Here is a 23,745-nt window from a genome sequence, read left to right as displayed (position 1 = left end):
GATCTTTCACAACAAAACAAGGAAGACGACATCCTCTCCTCTTCAACAGGCCAGGCCTCTCACAATGTGACCCTCCTTTTACACTACCCCTAGGGTTAGTGAAAACATCCTGTCCCCTGCTCTACACTAATGCATTTGAACCCTGGGGGTGAGCAATTCCTGACGGGTTCACTTGGCTTTGCCACAGTCCCTCAGCGAGTACTGAGGGGTGGAAAGAGACCCTAATTCAGATCTAACAAACTCATCAACACCAACAGGGCTGTGGATGGAGCACCGTTGGCAGAGTGACCACCTAGCATGCTTGATGCCCTGGGTTCCACCTCTAGCATATGTCTGAATGGTAGGTGGGAGGGCATGCCTGTAATCCCGGCATGGGACGGTGGAGGCAGGGGGATCGGAAGTGTGAGGTTATCCTCCAGTCCAGGGAGTTTAAGACTAGCCTGGGCTAGAGATCCTGTCTCAAAAACAAACAACAGCAGCCGGGCGTGGTGGCGCATGCCTGTAATCCCAGCACTCGGGAGGCAGAGGCAGGTGGATCTCTGTGAGTTTGAGGCCAACCTGGTCTGCAAAGTGAGTCCAGGACAGCCAAGGCTACACAGAGAAACCCTGTCTCGAAAACCAAAAACAAAAACAAAAACAAAAACAACAAACAAACAAACAACAACAAACCCAAAACAAGCAAAAACAAAAACAAAACCCAAAATAAAACAAAGAAGGAAAATACCAGACCAGCTTTGAGATCAGCAAAGGACCTGGAATAAACTCACCTTTGTTTGCAAGAACAAAAGTAAACAATTGAGTTGCTCAGTCTGTGTTCCTAGTCGCTAGCATTCTTACACTGGGGAAGCCCTTTTCTGTCTTTAACGACTCTCTTCTCCAGCATGGGGCGTCTAGATTATAATCTAGCACTCTGGAGGCAGAAGAGGGAAGTCTCTGAATTCCAGACTTGCAGGCTGGTCTGAGCCACACAGCTTCTCCCTGTACTGTCTGAGGCTTGGTTCAGAAGGCACGGACAGTGACAGCCAGTGACAGCAGTCTCAGCAGAACTGGGAGCGGCACCATGGGTGTGGCTGTCCTATCTTCCTTCACCAAGTGCTGGTGCTCCTGTCCTGACTGGTAAACTGTTTTTGCTGAGCTCTGATGGCCCTGTAGCTTACACAGGTGTGGGATGAAAAAGGAAATGTGAGTGGGAAGGAATGGTGATTCTTGGGAACGGAATGTTTAGAAGTTGAAAATCTATCTCCATAATTCACTTTTCCTTAATGATGCCCATTTTCTCCCAGGAGATGAAAATTAAACAACATGGTAAACCATCAATGGGAAACATGCAAAGCCCAAGGTTCAACTGTGCTCCACCCATCTCCACCTAGGGGCACCAATGGTTGAGACAGGGTCTCACTATGGAGACTAGGCTGGCCTCGAACTCACAGATCCATCTGCCTCTGCCTCCAGAGTGCTGAGATTAAAGGCTAAATGCTCTACCCCTGAGCTATATTAACCCAGCCCACTGGTGTGTGTGTGTGTGTGTGTGTGTGTGTGGTGTGTGTGTGTGTGTGTGTGTGTATGTGTGTGTGTGTACGCACGATTGTGAATGCCACTCAGAAGGTAGAGGTCATGTGAGCCTTCCTCTATCCCTACCCGCTACCTTATTTTGTTTGGTTGTTTTGAGACAGGGTCTTAATATGTAGCTGTCCTAGAACTGTCCTTGCTGTCCTAGAACTCCATATGTAGATCAAGTTGGCCTTGAATTTACAACGATCCACACATCTCTACCTCCAGAGTGCTGAGATTAATGGCTAGCCACATTCATTTCTGAGACAGGACCTCAGTGAACTACGAGCTTGGATGTTTCTTTTCTTTTCCTTCTTTCCTTTGTTCCTTCCTTCTTGTTGGTGTTTTTCGAGACAAGGTTTCTCCATGGAATGGAGCTGTCCTGGCTGTCCTGGCACTCACTCTGTAGACCAGGCTGGCTTCGAACTCACAGAGCTCTGCCTGCCCCAAGTGCTGGGATTAAAGGCATGCAAAGTCACCATGCCTGCCAAGCTGGAATGTTTCTAAACTGATCAGCCATCAAACTCCCACGATCTAGCTCTCTGCTCCTCTTTCCACCTCCTTGCCAAGAACTGGAGCGGCAGAGGCAAACCGCTATCCTTGGCTTTTAGGTGGCTGCTGTGGACTTGAACTTAGGTCTTTGTGATACGAAATCAATGGCGACTATGATCACAAAGGGAATCACAGATTTGATGAAATACAGTAGATGGCTACCAGATTGCTTTGAGTTAGCCAATAAACAAACACTGGAGGGAGCAAACGTGAAATTAGCCGCTCGTCTGCTTGAGTCTAATGCTGGCTCCATCTTTCATCTAACCCATTTTCCAATGAAAGCAACAACAAAACCCATCAACTAGGGAACTGCTTTGATTGCCAAAGCAAAGCCTTTCTCCCTCATCAGGTGAGCAGCACAGCTATGAGCTTGCTCTGCACTGGCCATCTCGATAATCACAAATATCAGATGAGGCTCTCCTGCACATCCCACTGTGACGAAAAGCTCTGGTGAGCTGGTGTCCAGTAAGCTGTGCTCACTGAGAATGTGGAACCCGCAGGGCTGCCTCTGGGAGCGTTTACCTGGTTATTCTCTATCTTGGAATGCAGCTGGCCAGCATCTGGGGCTCCTTCTGGGACACTGTTATGGTCTGTTTCATTTGTTAGGTCTCTCCTACCGGAGGGCTCTCCGACAGAACTATCTGTCAAACCATCAAAGTCTTTGCCATCAGACACACCCATGAACTCTGTGAAGGAATGGTCCTCCAAAATGTTTGTAGTGTGTTCTATAGTCACCTCTCCTGGGCAGAATTCTCTGGCTGGTTGGCCATTTTTGCTGGGGCCGGCATCCAGTTCTGAGCATGAGGCAGTCCTGCACGGCATTCTGGAATTTTCCTCAGGGATGCTTTGGGGTGATGGGCTCCCCTTGGGTAAGGCACTGTTTTCCTCCGGTGGCATGGTGATTGTCTTATCCCCTCCCAAGCCCCTTTCTACTTCTGGAGGCTCTTGATTTGAAGCTGGTCTAAAGTCAGGCGCAAGTGATGGCGCCGAGGGCTCGCTGCACTCGGCCTCCTTTGTTGAGATGGCTAGCTGGTCTGAGCTGTCGCTGGAAGGGACTGCCATGTCAGACAGAGTGGCATTGGAGGCACTATGGGAGAAGTAGCCACTGGTGAGGCTGCTGGTGGTAGGGCTCCGAGACACTGCTTTCTCCGAGACTCTTGGGTCTGAAAGGTCTGCTTTAGACGGAGACCACTCCCTGTTCTCCAAGCTGGCATTGTAAATACTGAAGTCAGCAAACTCCACAGGCACGTAAGGCTGTGCGTGCATCAGCTTCCTGCTGAGAGCTTCCAGCTCATTTTCCTCCTCTTCGGAGTCCTACAGAAACGAAGCCAAAGTCAGCCATTAGCTCCTTATAGCAACTGTCTGATTGAGACATACTTCACTCTGCTAGTAAAGGCATTCTCATGTCCAGGTTCCTTCCTTCCTTCCTTCCCTCTCTCTTCTCTCCCGTTTGTTTCACGTGGTTCAGGCTGGCTTTGAATTCCTTAGGTAGACAGGCCTTGATTGCCTGACCCTCGTCCCTCCCTCCACCTCTGAGAACAGGGGATTATGGGTACACATCAGGAGCCTCTCTTCCTTAAGTCTGGTCAGATCTTGTCATCTATGGCAGTGTCTCATTCTCAGAAACTGGGCATATGAACACACTGTCGCCTGGCAGGAACGTGTTCACTTCCTCAGTGCTGGCTCAATGCTCATTAGAAGGCCATGCACCCCCGGGCTAAGAAACGTTAGAAGGGCTGGTGTCAGCTGTGACATTTCCCCTCCTCTCAGTCAGGGAGCAGAGGCATGGCCTGCCTGAGGCAGAGGAGTGGGCTCCTTTGTTATGTCTGACAATCTTTAACACAGGGAAGAACAGTGTGGGAGTGCCGGGTCATCTCTGCATGCTTCTGAACTCCTGTGTGAGGCTAGGGGAGTGAAAAGTGCAGAACTCTACACTCAGTGTTTGACTACCTCCTGCAACACTGAGACAGGCTAACGATTCATCGACTACTGCTTTCCTGGGTCTGTAAGAAGCAGGCAGAGGTCTGCCTGGAAAGCCAGGAAGGAAGAGTGACCATAGAGAGACTCCTGCAGCATTTTGAGTGGAGAGTGAGATCTGACTCTCACACGAACTCTGGTGCCCCTTCTCTGACCACGTCCCCTGGATGGGGAGGCCTGGTGGCACTCAGAGGAAGGATAGCAAGTTACCAAGAAGAGACTCGATACTCTAAGAGCATATATAGGGGGAGGAGATCTCCCTCAATCACAGACATAGGGGAGGGGAGAAGGGGGAAAGTGGAAGGGAGGGAGGAATAGGAGGATACAAGGGAAGGGCTAACAATTGAGATGTAATATGAATAAATTAATTTAAAAAAATAAAAAAAATAGTAAAAAAAAAAAGAGGCTTGGGAGCTTGGCAAAGGTTGGTGAATATGCCAGAAAAATGATACATTTATTTTATTTTAAGAATTCCCTTTTATAAATATTTAAAACTTGTTTGTTTAGCTCTATTTTACATAGATGAGTGTTCTTATGTATGCCTGCAAGTATGTCTGTGCACCGCGTGAGTGCTTGCTGCCTGAGGAAGCCAGAAGGGGACACAGAAGCCTCTGGAACTAGAGTTGTAGATGGCTGTGAGCTGGCAAATGGGAACTGAACTTGGAACTTCCGCATGAGCAACTAGTGCTCTTAACTGCTGACCCATCTCTCCAGCCCTGTATTTTATAAATATTGTTAGGGACATTTAAGAAGCATTATTTATTAATGTATGTATGTGTGTGTGTATATATATATATACATAGAGAGAGAGTGTGTGTGTCTGCTTTTGTGTTTGTACTTGCATGCCACAGCACATAAGTGGAAGTGAGAGGACAACTTGTGGGAGCTGCTTTTGTCTTTCTACAGTGAGTCCCAGGGATTGAACTCAGGTTGTCAGGCTTGACGGTGAGCACCTCACCTGTTGATCCCTCTATCTAGCCTGATACATTTTTTTTTAATATGGGGTGGAAAAATAATTGACATTTGTCTAATAATCTTTTTTTTTTTTAAGACAGGGTGTCCTGACTGTACTGAAACTCATTCTGTAGACCACACTGGCCTCAAACTCACAGAGATCTATCTGCCTGCCTCTGCCTCCCAAGTGCTGGAACTAAAAGTGTGCACCACCACTGCCCAGCCTTATCTAATAATTTTAAGCTAATCTCCTACATATCCAGCAACACAGCAGATATCACTTTTATTAAAAATAAACACATACACACACACACACACACACACACACACACACACACACACACAAAATTAGGTTTTGGAGACCAGGTCTTACTCCGTAGCCAGATTGGTCCTAGAATTCACTTTGTTTCCCACCCTGTCTTCCTCTGGCCTTAGCCTCTTGAATGCCGAGACTATAGGTGTGAGCCACAGTGCCATCAAGCAATACTTTTAAGATGCGACTTTTATTTAAGGACTATTGAACAAGCTCTTCCTGCATGACTGTCATTGTCCTGAGGGCTGGGAATACCAGCGCTAACTCACAAGAGACATGGTCCCTTCCTTGGCAAGGTACACCTTTGAATCCTTATTTTAAGAACAGTCCTGAACTTTTGAGGCTTAGAAACCTCAAAAATAGCTTTATTTCCTCACCTTCCTCAAAATGTCTGCAATTTTAACAACTAGATGACTGTAGAGACCCACAACCAAACATCTGCCTTCCCCATTAAGGATATATAAGGGGGCGGTATATTATTTGGATGAGAAAAAGGGGAGGTAGGCTGGGTGTGATGGCACACGCCCTTTTAATCCCAGCACTTGGGAGGCAGAGGCAGGCGGATCGCTGTGAGTTCGGGGCCAGCCTGGTCTACAAAGCAAGTCCAGGATAGCCATAGCTACACAGAGAAACTCTGTCTCGAAACAAAACAAAACAAAACAAAAAAAACAAAGAAAAAGGGGAGGTCATCAAAATGTAGCAGATTATTCATAAATAAATATGAATCTCATCTGTTGAATTTTATAGTAATATTTTCTTTTGTATCTCATAATCTTATGAGATTTAGGTACCTCAAAAAAAAAAAAAGTTTAAAAGCGCTGAGGGTGTAGCTCAGTTAATAGAGTCCTAGCCCAGCACGAGTCTGATCTCTAGCACAGCATAAATCAGGCTTGGTGGCGCACACCTATGCTTGAAGCACTCAGAGGTTTGGAGGTTAGAAGACCACAAGTAAAAGGTCATCCTCAGAGATATAGTGAGTCTGAGCCCAGCCAGGGTTACACAGTGACTCAATACCAGCCTGGGCTACATGAGACTCTAGCTCAAAAAAAAAAAAGTTAATGTTCTTTATTGCTGATTCAACTTAAAAATTAATTTTTAAAGTTAGAACATTTAACTGGGAGCCAAAGGTACATTTGGTGACACATACTTAGGGCATGCAAGGCCCTAGGTTCAATCCTTAGAACTCTTCCACAGGTGGTGGTGGTGGGGGGTGAGTGTACATTAGTTGTGGAATCACCAATCTTAATTCCTTGGCTACTAAAAGATAAGTCTCAAATATCAATGATAAGGTTTTTGAAATTAACAAAAGAAAAATTTTGGAAGGAAATACTCGCCTTGTCCTTGTATCTTTTTTATTCTGTTTTGTTTTGAAACAGGTTTCATTGCCCAGCCCAGGCTGGCCTGGTAGTTGCTAGTAGACCAGGCTAGTCTTGAACTCACAGAGATCAGACTGCCTCTGCTTCCCTAAGGATGAGAGTAAAGGTGTGTGCCAGCAGGCTCAGCTAATTGTAAGTTGTTTTTTAAATTAAGTAACTCTTTTCTTTCTTTCTCTCTTTTCTTTCTTTCTCTCTCCCTTTCTTTCTTTCTTTCTTTCTTCCTTCCTTCCTTCCTTCCTTCCTTTCTTTCTTTCTTTCTTTTTAAAGTAGAGGCAGTGAGCTGGCTCAGTGTGTAAGGTGCTTACCGCCAAGCCTGAGGACCTGACTTCAATCCTGGAAGCTCACAAGGTGAAGAGAGAGAGACCTAATTCCTGCAAGTTGTCCTCTGACCTCCACACATATGTTGTGGCACGTGCAAATCACACATATGCATGCATGCATGCACAACTAAATACATGTAATAACAATTATTTTAAAAAGCAGGTGGTTGTAATTTGAGTGAATTTGTAGTTAAAAAAAAAAAGCTGTGTTGCAGTATGAATGAGAATGGGCCCCAGCAGGCTCATATGACTGAATACTTGCGCCTCAGTTGGTGGAACTCTTTGGGAAGGATTGGGGGTGTGGCTCGGTGGAGGAGGTGTGTCATCAGGGGCTCCTTTGAGGTTTCAAAGGACTCATGACATTTCAAGCTAGTTCTCTCTACCTTGTGCTTGGGGTCTGAGCTGTAAACACTCAGCTCTTCCTGCCAGATGTCCTCACGTTGCCGTTATGGATCCCAGCTCTCTAAAACTGTAAGCCCAATTAAATGCTTTCATTTATAAGTTGCCTTGGCCATGTTCTTTTCCACAGCAATAGAAAAGTAACTAATACAGGCTGTGGGGGTGGGGGTGGGGGTGGGGGATGGAGTGTAGCTCTCTTGGTAAAGCACTCATCAGAATACACAAGGGTTTGACCACTAGCATTGTGGAAAAAACACCAAAAACTAAAAACCAAACCAACCCACCCTCAAATGTATATGGGGTGTCCTTATCCTGGGCAATGATGTTGCTAAGAGGACAAAGACAGGACAGACAGTCTCGATCATCCACTCTTTTCTGTATTTTCAGATTCTGTATTCATCATATTTAGACTGAACATTGAATTTCAACTTTTACTTCTCTCTCTCTCTCTCTCTCTCTCTCTCTCTCTTAAAATTTAAACTCACAAAATAATGTAATTCTCCAAACTCAAGAGTACCCAATATGCTGGGTGGTGGTGGTGCACGCCTTTAATCCCAGCACTTGGGAGGCAGAGGCAAGTGGATCTCTGTGAGTTCGAGGCCAGCCTGGTCTACAAAGTGAGTCCAGGAAAGCCAAGGCTACACAGAGAAACCCTGTCTCAAAAAACCAAAAAGAAAAACAACAACAACAAGAAATTGTTTCCCAACATTTAAAAGGAGGTTAAAAGTTTGCTGGAGAAATGCCTTCAAGGAGGGGAAACAAGTTTTCTTGATCACAATGCACGTGGGGACTTTAGTTAGACAGAATATACCAAAGTGTCATTTACTACCATATCTAGGGCACTGAACTGAGTGCCCTTCCTACAAATGACTTAAGAGCAGAAAACATTACCACCTGACCTACATGTAGCATGGAGTCAAACTCCCAGGCTCCTCTGTGGCTATCATCTTTGTGATTTGATGGTTTCCCCACTTACTTACAAAGGTGATATTTGGCTACAGACAAAACACTTTGAAAAAGAGGGACTAGGGCTGGAGAGATGGCTCAGAGGTTAAGAGCACTGGCTGCTCTTCCCAAGGTCCTGAGACAGGGTCTCACAAAACAAAAAGGGAAGAAAATAGCTAACAGTAGCTGTTTCTCTTAGGACAGCAGAGGCAGCTTTCTCAAGTCAGATCCTCGCAACAAAAATGGTACCATTCAACCCGCTCAGCATCCATACATGATGCATTTGGTCACACAGAGCCTAAGAGATGTCCTGGGTCAGGAGAATCTGGTGCGGTCCTCCACTCTGCCTGCTGAGAGGGCCTTTGTTTTAAGCTTTTTAAAGGAAAGCAAGGAAAGTAACCATGGGGCGGGCTGTGTGACGTGCACATCTGTGTGCTGAGCAATACCAGAAGGGGCACCTGGCAATCTCGGGAGGGTATTGGAGCAAAACAAACGGCTTTAGTTTTGTGTCTGTACAGCCCACAGATGAGAGTCAATGCCAGCCAACAGAAAGACAGCCAGACAACCTGAGGGGTGAAGGCACAGCCCCTGGCCCTTTTAGTGCACCCAGTGAATGAGTCTCCTGCACTGGCGAGGGGGTGGTGAGGTAAGTTGGGGATGGCTCTTTAAGATCCACGGAGTCCCTGGCATGCACCATTTTTCCATGAGAAGCTCGAGCAGACAGAGCTGAGAAACAGCAGTGGATAAGGAAGGGTGTGCCTGTTCTTCCTTCCCTCTGTCAGGCATGAGGAGCCATGGCTTTACGACCCAGTAGCAGCTCAGCATGCAGATGAGAGGCCCGCTGCAGCACCACCTGAAGATGCAGTTAGTGGCTGCGCACTGTGTGGCACAGCTAATGGATCTCACACTGATGCACCTGTGAAAACGGAGCTGACCCTGTTTAGCTGGGAATGAGCCTCCGCACACTGCTCACCACAGCAGACCACGGGCAGCAGCAAACATCAAATGACCTGCCATGAGCCCGTGCTCCTCCCTGCCAGCCCAAGCCTAAGGAAGCCACAGGAGAGTAAAAGCAGAGAAAATTATTTCTTCCCAGACTTCCAAACCTACAGGCTTAAAAAAACAAAAACCCAACTTTTAATATTGAGGCGTAACACATAATCAAAAGTATCAGGGATAACAGCGTTTGAAAAATAGTATCTCATATGTTTTATTTTATTGTATTCATTTATTTGGAGGCAGGAGCTCACTCTATAGCCCAGGCTGGCCTTGAACTTTCGATTGCAGGAGTGAGCCATCTGTCTCAGCACTCTGAATGTGCAGCTTTGGAACCCTGCTGGAGAATTAAGGATTTGCAGGCCGAATTCTACCTTGCTTGTGAGTAACACAGGGAAGCCACTCTAAAAGCCAGGCCGAGAACAACCCGGTTGGACTGTTATTTTGCTGGGTAGGAAACAAAATCCACTGGTGCTGGCGGGCTGGGGCTGGGGCTGGGGCTGGGGCTGGGGCTGGATGCTGATGGTCCCAGAGCGGCTACAAACCACACAGATATCTTGGTAGCAGCAGCAACACAAGAAAGCTTTCAAACACACCCACAGCTAAGGGCACGATTACTTACGCCAAGTAAATGCAACTCCTCTAGGTAGATTAACTTCAGAATCTGGGCAATATGCACAGACATATTAGAGAGATTTGGGTATTAGTCCAGCTGATCTTGTTATGCTTCCCTTTATAATGACCAGAACCTTCAAAGGAACCCCGCCCCCCCTTTAGCTAAAGAAACTTAAGATGCCATGAAAACAAGTTAAATAAAATAGGAAGAACACTTAGGAAAGAAAAAAGAAATCACAGGTCAAGGTTATATTCATGCAAAAAAAAAACAAAAACAAAAACAAAAACAGCATTACCAAGAGCCACATTTTCACATGTAAAGTCAGGACTCAACACACATCTTAATATCTTGGAAAGCATTTGGAAGGCAGATTGTGAAAGGGCTTCCAACCCACCACCAGGCAACATGACAGGAACATTCCAGAACTTACAATCTTCTTCTCGGGTTTGCTACTGTGTTCTACTGGCATGCTGCTGCCATTGCTTCCTGGGAACACAATGCAGCCAGGGTTATGTGCCTGAGATGGAGGCATGCTCTGTAAAGGTTAAGACACATAGATGCATCACACACAAGAGACGATCACAGCCAAAATATCTACTAAGTACATGCATGTTAGAAACAGCAGCAACAACACTCTCATTATGTGTGAGTAACGGTAGCGGCCGGTGTTAAACTACTGGCGAAACCTGACGGGAAGGCACGTGCTCTGTGGCAAGACACATCATTAGTTCTATCAACAAGTGAATACAAAAAGGCCTGTCACGTTTTCAAGATACGCATAGGGCATCTCTTTCTCTCTTGAAAGATAAGAAAGACCAAAAAGCCACCGATGCAGAAAAGTAAAAGCATGGCAATGAAAATTGAGACTTCCTACCACGGCCTTGCATGCTGGAGAAAAAGGCTTCTGCAGATGGGCTCCACGGAGTGACGTAACCCATGCATGCATACATGCAGCGTCCAACACACGACCGCAAACCACCGCTCTCCTAAGACAGCACCGTTCTGCCCCGTTTGGCTCAGTTAACGAGAAGGCAAACGTTTACCTCTTGGCTGAGGAGAGGCCTCGCTTCCAGGGCCATCCTTTTCTTATGCTCCTCTTTTACAGGCATTAGGGGCTTGAAAAACTTTGGTGGCTGAGGAGAGAATGCTTTAAAAGGGCTGGCTGCTAAGGCGTGAGGATTCTCTGGTGGACAACCTGAGGGATGCAAAAAGGACATGAGTTTACGGAGAGCAGAGCGTGTTCACGGGCGCATAGGAGGCCATTACCCAAGTGTTGGGTCCCCAGCTTAAGGACATACTGAGAAGTGACTGCGTCTCGATGCTGAAGAGCTGAGCTGGAGGAAATGGGGGTCACTGAAGCATGCCTCTAAGGGTGTATTTTGCCGCTGGTTCCCCCCCCCCCCGCCTTGTTTCTTGAGGTACAAACTGCTCACCACCACAGCCCCTTCCCACTATGATGTTCTGCTCTGCCTCTGCTCCGTGCAGCCATCAGACCCTTGAAACCGTGAGCCCAAGTAAACCTTCCCTCCTTTAAGTTAATCTTTCTCAGGTAGCTTGTCACAGCATTGGAAAGTTAAAACCACCACCACCCCAGCCGTGGTAATATTTGATATAACAGCAAAAGAAAAAATGCGAACATTTGGTTCAGCATTCCAACAGACGAAGTGAGAAACCAAACCTGACAACCCGACTTTAATCCCTGGGACCTACACGGTTGAAAGAGGGAATCGACTCCCCCACACTGTCCTGTTACCTTGACATGTGTACTGGTGACATATTCACACCTCCAATTCCCCTCACACTCATGCAATATAAGCAAAATAAATGTGATTACAATGAAATAAAATAAAGACAAACCTTGCAGTTACAAAGACTTATTAGAGGGCTGATCACTTAGAAGGAATCAGAAATAAAAAATTTAAACCCTCTTTTCTTAAAAAAATGATTAACTATTTAATTTTATGCCTACCGGTGTTTGTTGGCATGAATGTCTGTGCACCACACGTATGCCTGATGCCTAGGAAGGCCAGAAAAGGGTGTGAGAGCCCCTGGGATTAGAGTTTCCAACGGCTTTAAGCGGCCACATGGGTGTTGGCGATCAAACCTGGGCCCTCTACAACACAGCTAGTGCTCTTAACCCCTAAGTTGTCTCTCTAGCCCATCAGTTCTTTTAGAATCCAGGAGTTCAGCTTAACAGTCTAGTAGGCCCCACTTGTTAGACTAATGCCAGCTCAAGCTGACTCTCAACTTCTGAATTCCGAAGATCTTTATTATCTTCTGTACATATATTTTAATATTTATCACTGAATGTTGTACTTGTCATATATTATTTACATAGCATTATATAGATATATGTACATATATACATATATATACATACATATGTGTGTGTGTCTATATATATATAATTTTTTTTCCCCTTTGAGACAGGACTTTCTCTGTGTAGCCTGATAGACCAAATTGGCCTTGAACTCAGAGATCTGCCTGTATGCCGTGATTAAAGGTGTGCACCACCTCACCCAGTTCCCACAGTTATATTTTAAAAGCACACAGAAGCTCTTTAGGTATATTCAGTGAATGAATACTAGATACATTTTCTTATATTTCCCCTTTTCCTCAGGGTACTCGGCTCTGTGGGAATCTACTGATTTCTTAGCTTGCTTGGCCTTTGTCTCCTTCTGTTTGCTTTCCAATTCCTGCTACACCAACTCTTGCTCTTCTCATTGTATTGGGAGACTGTGTGTTTATAGAGTAAGGCTGCCATTGACCAGATTCATTTCTGCTTTTATTTATGAGCCTGTGTTAGGTATTAGTCAGGTTTCCTTCAACATTTCAACAGAAAAAGATGAGAGAGGTAAATTCTCTATTGGTTAAGAAAATTGAATGAGGGGGCTGGAGAGATGGCTCAGAGGTTAAGAGCCCTGTCTGCTCTTCCAGAGGTCCTGAGTTCAATTCCCAGCAACCACATGGTGGCTCATAACCATGTAGAATGAGATCTGGTGCCCTCTTCTGGCCTGCAGGTGTACCACCGTATACATAATACATACATAAATCTTTAAAAATAAATAAATAAATAAAAAGAAAGAAAATTGAATGAGAGTCATGTGTGTTTCAGAACAAGGTCAGAACATGACCTGAAAAGTGATTTGGAGAATTCTATTTTTATTTAAAAAAAAAAACAGTTTATTGTTTTTTATTTTACCTGCATTGGTGTTCTGTCTGCTTGTATATGTGTGAGGGTGTCAGATCCCTTGGAACTGGATTTACAGACTGTTGTGAGCTGCCATGTGGGTGATGGGAATAGAACCTGGGTCCCCTGGAAGAACAGCCAGTGCTCTTAACCATGGAGCCACCTCTCCAGCCCAATTTGGAGAATTTTAAATCCACACAAAAGGAATTCTTGCTGAGTGTGCCTGAGGCTCTTGCTTTGGTCCCCAGCATCACAGATGCACACCCACAACTGTTATCTTGATATGTTAGACACACAGCAAAAAGAAATCCAGCGAGTGAACACTGGGTATTCTAGCTAGGAAGATGGTTTCTGAGCATCTGCGTGAGTGGAATTTGGTTTCACAGCCAAGGTTAAAAGGAATATCACCAAAAGCAATCTTGCTACCACTACCTTCTTTGCTCCTGCGAGGCGAGTCCCTGGGTAAAGTCCCATAGCATGCAACATCTTGGTAACTGGAGCTGTAGTCAGACACGTCTAACTGGTTCTCAGGCCAGCCCTGCGAAGTAAAAATATAGGTCACCTGCGATGAAGTCACTCTAAAAACATGTGAAAAGAAGCCTGGATCTCAGTTTCTTTTTTCTCTTCCCTCCCCTCCTCTTTTCCCTCTCCTCTTCTTCACCTTTCTTTCTTTCTTTCTTTCTTTCTTTCTTTCTTTCTTTCTTTCTTTCTTTCTTTCTTTCTTTTTGAGACAGTCTGGTTATGTAGCCCTTGCTGGCCTTGAACTCACAGAGATCCATATACCTTTGCCTCCCAAGTGTGGCATTAAAGGCCTGTACCACTCTACTCAACTCTTATAATTTTTTAAAGTGGCAGTATGTGTCCCTCCCTTTAACTTCTATTGCAAAAAATTTCAAACATATGTGACAATGATTAAAACAAAAACCCTAGAACCAGAGTGGGCAAATGTTAAGATTTAATAAAATCATTACGAACTAATGAAAAAAAATTTTTTAGGAGACAGGCTCTCACCATGTAGCCCTGGCTGACTTCAAACTTAGAGATCCACCTGCTTTCGCCTCCAGAGTGTTGGCCTTAAGGAGTGACCGTCATGCCCTCTGTGCAACTGCCTTTGAAATCCTGTGTCGCTCCATCTGCCTCCCTCCCTCCTTAGAAGTAGTCACTCGTTATTAATCTGACCCTTATCTGTGGTGACTGGATAATTTAAGACTAGACTAAAATACTTTTTTCTTTCTTTCTTTTCTTTTTTGGTTTTTTGAGACAGGGTTTCTCTGTGTAGCCTTGGCTGTCCTGTACTCATTTTGTAGACCAGACTGGCCTCGAACTCACAGCGATCCACCTGGCCCTGCCTCCTAAGTGCTAGGGTTAAAGGCGTGCGCCACCATATCCAGCTTAGACTAAAACACTTTTAAAGATGATGACCCTTTTAGTCATAATTCTGTCTGGACAGCAGCACAAGCTGGTGCCGCCTGTGGCAGACTAACTGGTATACTTATCTGACGCAAGCCTGAGATTATAAAAGGAATAGCTGCAGACAATGGGGCTAAGAGGGGAAACTCATACCTCACAGGAACTCAGTCCACCTTCTCAGGGGTGGCTAAAGTTTAAGTTTCTAGAGTTTGTAAACAGTATATAAACAGAAATGATAAGCATAGGGGCTGGAGAGATGGCTTGTGGTTAAAAGCCGCAAAAGCCACTTCTGCTCTTCAGAGGACTTGGGTTCTGTTTCCCACACCCAAAAGTCGGCTCACAACCACCTGTCACTCCATTCCTCCCCACCCCCCTGTTCCAGGGGGCTCCAGTGCCCTCTTCTGGGCTCTGTGGGCACTGTATGCAAACAGTGCACAGACATACATGTAGGCAAACACGTACCTAAAATAAAATCTTCACGACACACATACACATACCTGTACACACAGTGAAGAACTCAGGAGGTAGCCGGGCGTGGTGGCGCACGCCTTTAGTTCCAGCACTCAGGAGGCAGAGGCAGGTGGATTTTTGTGAGTTCGAGGCCAGATGATTTACAAGGGGAATTCAGGACAGCCAAGGCTACACAGAGAAACCCTGTCTCAAAAACAAAAACAAAAAACAAAACAAAACAAAAAAAAGAACTTAGAAGGTAAGTAGTGGCGATGCACACCTTTAATCCCAGCACTTGGGAGACAGAGGAAGGAGCATCTCTGAGAGTTGGAGGCCAGCCTGGACTACAGGGAGAGTGCCAGGGCTACACAGAGAAACTCTGTCTTGAAAAATGAAAAACAAAAACAAAAACAAAAAAACTCCAAAACAACAACCACCACCACCACCACCACCACCAAACTTAGGTATATAGCTCACCCTATATACGTACCTTATCATCTTCATCAAAGCCAGAGAGATCCGGCCGGCTAGAGGAGCCCTGCGAGAGACGAACATTTTTACCAATATGATGATTCATATATCTAATAATTATCTGTTTTTTTGAGAATGGGTTTCACTATGGCCTTTGCTATCCTGGGACTTGCTCAGTCTTCCTCCTGAGTGCAGGGACTAAAGGCATGGACCACGTACACCTATTGTTAAAGGATTACTAATATTTAGTATTGATTTATTCTTTAAAAGAATAAATCAGCAGTTGCTCCTTAACCAGTTATATACCCAAATAACCACACAGAGAGAGTAAGATCTATTTGATGATCCTAGAGCACAGTGCTGCACAGAATTACTCCTTCCTCAACCTCCAAGCTAGTACAGTCTCCTCCCATTTAGATTTCTCACTTTATACTTGCTTTTCACTCATACCCTAGGTGTGGCTCATTCCTCTTGGTGTTTTTCTGGTCCTCTCCATGTGCATCCCTCCTATCCTTCCAGCTCCCCTACTACTGGGCCAGGATGTCCTAGCCTAGTCTCTGTTTTGCCCAGCATTGGCTATTACTGGCAATGCAGAGAACAAAGTGTGACATGTTTACATAAACTTGAGACAGGAGATACTTAGAAAATATCACAATGCAATGTCTAGATTGAAACCAGATAGTGGGGTAAGGAAATCAGCATTTGAATGAACAAGGGTAAACTGTACACAGTCCACAAGAACATTATGCCAACAGCTATTAATTTTCTTTTTATTTTATAAATATATTTGTGCAGATATGGCTAGAGCCTTGTGATCACTCACCAGGCATCATGATTACTCTCAAACTGGGGTTTATTACTTTCATACATATTTCTACAATTACATGTGGACATATACTGATAAATAATAAATGGTACTAATTTGCATATTTTATACTTTGTTGGTGCTCTATTACTATGTATTCTATTTTATAAAAGTGTAATGACTTGGTCCCATTCCTCTACAGATGGCTATATGGGCTGCTTCTAATATTGAAAAAAACTTTTTATTTAAAGTGTGTGTGTGTGTGTGTCTGCGTGTGTGTGTGTGTCTGTGTTTCTGTGTGTACCATGGCAAGGCAGAGGACATATTAAAGGAATGCGCTCTCTCCTTTCATCCTATGAGTCCTGGGGTTGATCTTGGGTTGCCAGGCAGCAAGTGCCCTTATCTGCTGAGCCATCTTGATGTCCTGCTTTCCTTTCTTTTTGTTTTTGTTTTTTAAGACAGGGTTTCTCTGTGTAGCCTTAGCTGTCCTGGAACTCACTCTGTAGACTAAGCTGGCCTCGAACTCACAGAGATCCACTTGCCTCTGCCTCCTGAGTGCTGGGATTAAAGGCGTGCGCCACCACATCTAGCTGGTTTTGCCTTTTAAAGTTCATTTGCTAGACTCTATTAAGTTGCTTCTCTCTGGTAATACTTTTCCTGTAAAGTTTTCCACATTTGGGACTTTGCTGTTTGAATCTCTACAGTCTCATTTAGTACTTTTCCTTTCTTTCTTACTTTCTTTTTTTTTCGAGACAGGGTTTCTCTGTGTAGCCTTGGCTTTCCTGGAACTCTCTCTGTAGACCAGGCTCACAGGAATCTACCTGCCTCTGCCTCTGAGTGCTGGGATTAAAGCGTGTGCCGCCACCACCCTGCTTAGTGTTTCCTTTTTTATGTATGGGGATATTCTTTTTAAATACTATTATCTAAAGCTGGAGCCCTGATCTGATGCAGACTCAGCACTTGAAAAAAAATAGCTTTACGCATTTTTTCCTTTATGTGTTGCTTCAGGGGAACATGTACATCTAACAAATGTCCTACACTTGATCAAAATGTCCCTTCCTTTCTTGTTTTAGACTTCTACATAGCCCTGGCTGGCCTCGAACTCATAATTCTCCTAACTTAGCTCACTGGGTGCTGTGATTACAGATGTGCACCACTGTTTCCAGATTTTTAAAAAAGTTTTATTTGTTATGTATACAGTGTTCTGCCTGCATGTTATAAGAGGGCATCAGATCACATAGATGGTTGTGAGCCACCATGTGGGTGCTGGGAATTGAACTCAGGGCCTCTTGGAAGAGCAGCCAGTGCTCTTAATCTCTGAGGTGCCTCTCCAGCCCCTGAATCTATTTTTAAACTTTCTTAATATGTTATATAAATTTCTTAAAATTTTTACTACATTTATTTGTGTGTGTGGTCTGTGTGTGGTGTATGTGTGTGGGGTTGTGTGGTTCAGGAAACAACATGCAGGAATTGATATTCTCTTTCCACCATGTAGGTCCCAGGAATTAAACTCAGGTTATTAGGTGGCAGGTGCTTTTCCCTGCCGAGCCATCTCAAAAGTCCTCTAGACAACTATGTTTTTATGACTTACTTATTTTTATTTTATGTGCATTGGTGCATGTACATCTCTGTGAAGGTGCCAGATCCCCTGGAATTAGAGTTACACTGCCATATAGGTCCTGGGACTTGAATCTATGTCCTCTGGAAGAGTGGCAAGTGCTCTTAACTGTGAAGTCATCTCTTCAGCCTTTATGTTTTTAAATAATAGTTCTTGCTCTTTCATTTTTTTATACTGTCTAGAATTCTCACTGGCAAGTGGCATTTTAATGATTTCTATTTAAGTACCATTTAAGTACGTTCCACAAGAATTGATTTGTGTATATTTTTTATCAGTTATATATGTGTACACACACACACACAGTTGTATTATGAGCTCTTTCTTGATAAGTAAGTCCAGAGATTGTCTTTTGAAAATAACTTTGGCCGGGTGTGGTGGTGCACGCCTTTAATCCCAGCACTCAGGAGGCAGAGGCAGCGATCGTTGTGAGTTCTAGGCCAGCCTGGTCTACAAAGCGAGTCCAGGACAGCCAGGGCTACACAGAGAAACCTTGTCTTGAAAAGACCAAAACAAAGCAAAACAAAAAAAACCCAACTTCAATTAGGCAGGTGTGTGGTGCACACCCTTAGGCCTAGTACTTAGGTGGTAAAGGTAGGTGATCTCTGTGAGTTTGAGACTAGCTGGGCCTACATAACAGAACTCTATTCCAAAGCAAAACACCTAAAAAGACAAAAATCGTGTGTGTGTGTGTGTGTGTGTGTGTGTGTGTGTGTGTGTGTATACACATGTGCCTGGTTATGCTCATCCACAGAGTTCAACTTCAGGTGCCTTTTTCTATTGCTTCACACAGGGTCTTTTTTTATTTTGCTTTTAATGTATAAGTGCTCTATCTGCATGTACACCTGCAGGCCAGAAGAGGGCACTACATCACATTATAGCCACCATGTGGTTGCTGGGAACTGAACTCATGACCTCTGGAAGAAGAGCAGATTGTGCTCTTAACCACTGAGCCATCTTTCCAGTCCTTTACACAGGGTCTTTAATTGAACTCAAAGCTTGCCATCTGTAGTGAGTCTGGCTGGTCTGCACATTCTGGGGATCTGCCTGTCTTTGCACCCCTGTTACTAGGGTTATAAGAGCAAACCACCATGCCTAGCTTTGTATTTCTATTTATTTATGTAGTTTTGTTTTGTTTTTTTTGTCTTTGGGTTTTTGTTTGTTTGTTTGTTTTTGAGACAGAGTTTCTCTGTGTGTAGCCCTGGCTGTCCCAGAACTTGCTTTGTAGACCAGGCTGGACTTGAACTCACAGAGACCTACCTGCCTCCATGTCCAGCTTTTATATGGATGCCAGAGATCTCAACTCAGGTCCCCAGGCTTGTGTGACACACTTTACACACTAAGGCAGTGGTTCTTAGCCTGTGGGTCAGGACCCCTTTCAGGGGTTGAGGGACCTTTTCACAGGGGTTGTGAATCAGATATCCTGCATATCAGACATTTACAGTACAAGTCACACAGGTAGCAAGATTACAGGAATGAAGTAGAATGAAAATAATTTTATGGCTGGGGGTCACCACAATACAAGGAACTGTATTAAAGGGCCGCAGCACCGGGAAGGTTGAGAACCGCTGCTCTAAGGCATCCCCCCCCCCACCCCAACCCCTTAGTATCTGCTTCTGATGTCTGCATCACATTCAGAAGGCAGTACAGTAGCGAGTGTGGCTCCTTTCCTCGCTGTGGCCTATTCTGAGACAGCTGTTAAGGTTTAAGTCCCTTTCGGGTAGTTCTTCGGATTTGGGAAGGGAAGGAGTCCCGGGCTTTCCTTCACTCTGCTGCCCCTGGGAAGAGACGGCTGTGACGCGGTCTGGACCCTAGTCTACCCTTGTGTCCTTGCCGCTAGAAGCCATTCGTCAGGGGAATTTTCTACATGAAGGGGTTGAGAAAGATTATCAGTGCAGGCAAATCTCTACGGGAGCCTGGCTGTCTGCTGCATGCCGAGGAGAAAGTCAGGCTCAGCACTTTGGGGTGTCCCCCCCCCCAGGACTGTGTGCCTGTTTCTACCACTTAAGCTCCAACCTTGTGTTGTCCCAGATCCTCCACCCCCAAATCCTCAGTAAGTCACATGAGCAGTAGGTCCCCGGCAGCGGGCACTCACATTGTGAACGTTCGGCGTACTCAGACTTCTCCGAATGTGCCGGGCTTTGGTGGAGAGCGCTTCCTTGACGGTGACGGCCTGCAAACACAGCAACACAACCGTGATAGCTGTGATTGTCTCCTCGGACTAGACACTGAATGTATGTTTACTTTAGAAGACGCAGAAAACAGGAATGTAAAAACCACTTCAACTGTACGCACACTACTCAGTATTTATAAGACGTGAGCTGTGACCACATGTGTTTAAAACAAAACAAACAAACAAACAAAAAAACCCAATACCAAACCTAATCTTCCAAAAACGTTAAAAATTCAAAACACAAACCAGGAAAGCTGCTGAGCAGAAGACATGCTCTGAATTGATGCAAGTGTGCAGAAAAACAAACAAAGATACCCCTAAGAGGCGATGCTGTTGGGTTTTCTTGTGTTCTGATTTCAGTATGTTTTACAGTAAAAGGAGATTATTTTGAAAAACATCTATTGCATCTCTCTAGTCACCTAGCACATTGTCAAGTCAGATTCAGTTTTGAAAGAGTACACATACATTACACATCTGTCTTAGCACCACCACCGAGTGCAGAATTTTATACTGTTGTTATTATTTATTATAGGTACTAACACGGAGAACCTCCTGTAGCCTAGGATGGTCTTGGACTCAATATGCAGCCAAAGCTAACTGACCTCCTGAGCCTTCTGCCTCCGCCTCACAAATGCTGAGATTACAAGTGTATCCCACCACCACGCCCGGTTTATGCAGCACTGGAGTCCAAACCCAGGTATCCAAGCATACCAGGCCAACACGAGACCAATTCTGAGGGCACTGCTTTGGGTCACAGGTCATACTGGCAACTTAGAAGCCTAAATACTTGGAAAATAGTGCACAGTATGGTTCAGCATGAGGACTTAGAGTCGATCTGCTTGGGCGCTCCACGGCTTTATAGCACTGCCTCGCTGTACAGCTTCTGGCCTCCGTTTCTCTTTGAGAAATTGAATTACAGCAGTACTGACCGACAAGGGTAATCTTGACCATGAAGCCATAAAATGTACTTACATCATTTGAACACTGTGCTTAGGGGCTGAGTGTGGCAGCACACATCTTAATCTTGAGAGGCAGAGGCAGGAGGACAGCCACAAGTAGGAGACCAGACTAGTATACATATTGAGTTCTAAGCCAGCCAGGCAGGCCTCCAGGGCAAGATCTTATATCAAAACAAACAAGCACACACACAGACACACACATGTGCACACACATGCACAACACAGTCACATAAAATATACCCAATACACACACCACACATACACATGTACAACACACAACATTTAACATACTAACATACAACCCACATAATATACAAACACATACCACACAAACACACACACATACCACACCATATACACATACACACATGTACACAACAGACATGTACAACACACATAACACACACACTACAGACCACACACACAAACAACATACAATATACACACAGCACACATAACACAAACACACAGCACAACACACACAACATATGACACACAAATACACACATACCACACACACACAAACACATGCATGCACATCACACACACATAAATTACCACAACACACATATACACCATATACACAATACAACACACACAATACACAAACACACAGAGAACACATTAACACACATACACATGTACATACAACACACAACACATAACACACACACTGTCTTATTAATTAATTGATTAATTTTCATTGTATCCCTACAGCAGTTTCCCTGCCCTCCTCTCCTCCTGGTCCTTCCCCACAACAAACTCCCCTCCTCCTACCCATTCCTCCATTTCTCTTAAGAAAAGGGCAGGCTTACCATGGATATCAACCAACCAGCCCTGGCTTACCAAGCTGCAGTCAGACTGGGCTCATCTTCTATTGAGACTAGACAAGGCAGCCCAGTGGGAGGAAAGGGTCAGCCTGGGCCCATAGCTGCTCACAGAGACTGAACTGCCAACCGGGGAGCACGCGTGGCACTGACCTAGGCCCGCTGCTCATACCTTACAACTATGTGACTTGGCCTTCATGCGAGTCTCCTAACGGTGGGAGCAGGGCTGTCTCTGACACACACTTCCTTTCACTAAGGAAATGGCTACCAAGCACCCCTTCTGGTGAACTCTGAGAGGCATTTGCTTCATTTTTGTGCACGACTGGGGAAGGCTGGCGATCGCACCCTCAGGACCACGCAGCGGCTCACCTGCCGCAGCCACACCCACAGGACCACGCAGCCGCTCACCTGCCGCAGCCACACCCACAGGACCACGCAGCCGCTCACCTGCCGCAGCCACACCCACAGGACCACGCAGCCGCTCACCTGCCGCAGCCGCTCCAGGCTCAGGATGTTCTCGACCTGCAGCACACCCCGCGTGTACTTCTCGATGTACGTCTCTCCGTCCGGAGCGTCCTCGCTCTCACTGCGCGCTGCCAGGAGGGCCAGTGTTTCCCGGTCCTCGATCTCCTCGGTCGCCTATAGGCACAGAAAGGAGGGGACTGTTTTTCTGTGAATGGTGGTTTTTGTAAGGGTTGGGACGTGCTTTGAAAGCACAGCGAACCAACACTCCCCTTACACGCTCACATACTGACATCGAAGAGGCAGCAAGCATTACCTTTGGTATATTGGACACTATCTCATAGGTCACGCCGCAAGAGTAACATATATTTATCAGTGATATTCTTCTCTTCAAACTCTGGGTGAAACTCTGGTAGAAACAGGAAGGAAAGCCGGATTAAATTGTGTGACGAAGCCAAGGCAAACACTTTATATTCTGCAAGCTGGAAAAGTACTACAAATAATTTAAGAAGTACAGATAATTTCAACAAAACAGAAAGCAAGCAAGCAAGCAAGCAAGACCCTGAAGTTTAAAAAGCAGGGCATGGTAGCTCACATCTAAAACCCCAATACGTGAAAGCCTGAGGCAGGAGGATTGGTCATCAGTTTCAAAGCTAGTCTGGGTCACACGGTGAACACAGCGGGTTCGGGGCCAGTCTGTGCTCCTGAATGAGAGCAGGTCTCAAGTGACTAAGTAAGATAAGAAAAGAAAAAGCAAAGAGCAGAAAACGACCAAACCAAACCAAACATTAAACCTAACACTCCTGTCTCTGGTTGGCTGGATGGCTTAAGCAGAGGCATTGGTCTCCATGCTTGGCGACCTGAGTTTGAGCCCAGGGACCCACATTGTGGATAAGTGTACTGACTCCTAAAAGGAGTCCCCCGACCTCAGCACAGGCTTTGTAGCACGCAAGTGCAAACACACACACTGAATAAAAATATAAACGTAAAAAAACCCCCTCTCTTTTAAAATACCTTCTCTGCCCAGTGTAGTGATGCACACCTTTAATCTCAGCACCCAAGAGGCAGAGACAGGACCATTTTTGTGAGCTCAAGGCTCTCTGTGAGCCTGGGCTATACAGTGAGTTCCAGCCAAGAGCAAAAGCCCAACTGTGTGTGTGGGCTTGTGCGGAAGTGTGTGTGTGTGGTCACACAGGCAGAGGCATGGCATGCCCGGGGTTCTATGATTTTTGTCTGTTTCCCCTCTGCTAACTGCCCTTCACCTTTCCAGGGTCTAGCCGGCTCTCCTGGACCAATCTGAGGCACACAGGGAGGTCACTTTCATTCACAGCACCTCTGCCATGGTGTTTGGCAAAGCAATGGAAGTCTGCTTTGTCACTAACAT

The 23,745-nt window shown here is 45.3% G+C and overlaps 1 protein-coding gene across 5 annotated transcripts in view; it reads right to left on the bottom strand.

The window, feature by feature from the left end:
- Positions 1-23,745, bottom strand: part of KIF13A (kinesin family member 13A) — a 185,215-nt gene that overhangs the window by 2,275 nt on the left and 159,195 nt on the right. For 3 of the 5 annotated variants that reach the window (XM_084795083.1, XM_084795084.1, XM_084795087.1), the window contains 8 exons: positions 22,678-22,770; positions 22,386-22,538; positions 20,036-20,113; positions 15,540-15,587; positions 13,622-13,727; positions 11,043-11,194; positions 10,430-10,534; positions 2,626-3,417 (listed from right to left, as the gene is read on the bottom strand). In XM_084795083.1, coding sequence (XP_084651209.1) covers positions 2,626-3,417; positions 10,430-10,534; positions 11,043-11,194; positions 13,622-13,727; positions 15,540-15,587; positions 20,036-20,113; positions 22,386-22,538; positions 22,678-22,770 — 1,527 coding nt within the window. The remainder of the gene's footprint in view (positions 1-2,625; positions 3,418-10,429; positions 10,535-11,042; positions 11,195-13,621; positions 13,728-15,539; positions 15,588-20,035; positions 20,114-22,385; positions 22,539-22,677; positions 22,771-23,745) is intronic. The other 2 variants (XM_084795085.1, XM_084795086.1) reach the window with 1 other exon arrangement.

Source organism: Acomys minous, assembly GCF_964271855.1.
Source record: "Acomys minous genome assembly, chromosome: 9".
NCBI lineage: Eukaryota > Metazoa > Chordata > Mammalia > Rodentia > Muridae > Acomys > Acomys minous.
Note: the sequence above shows the minus strand (reverse complement) of the source record. Positions and strands in the feature narration are given on the sequence as shown.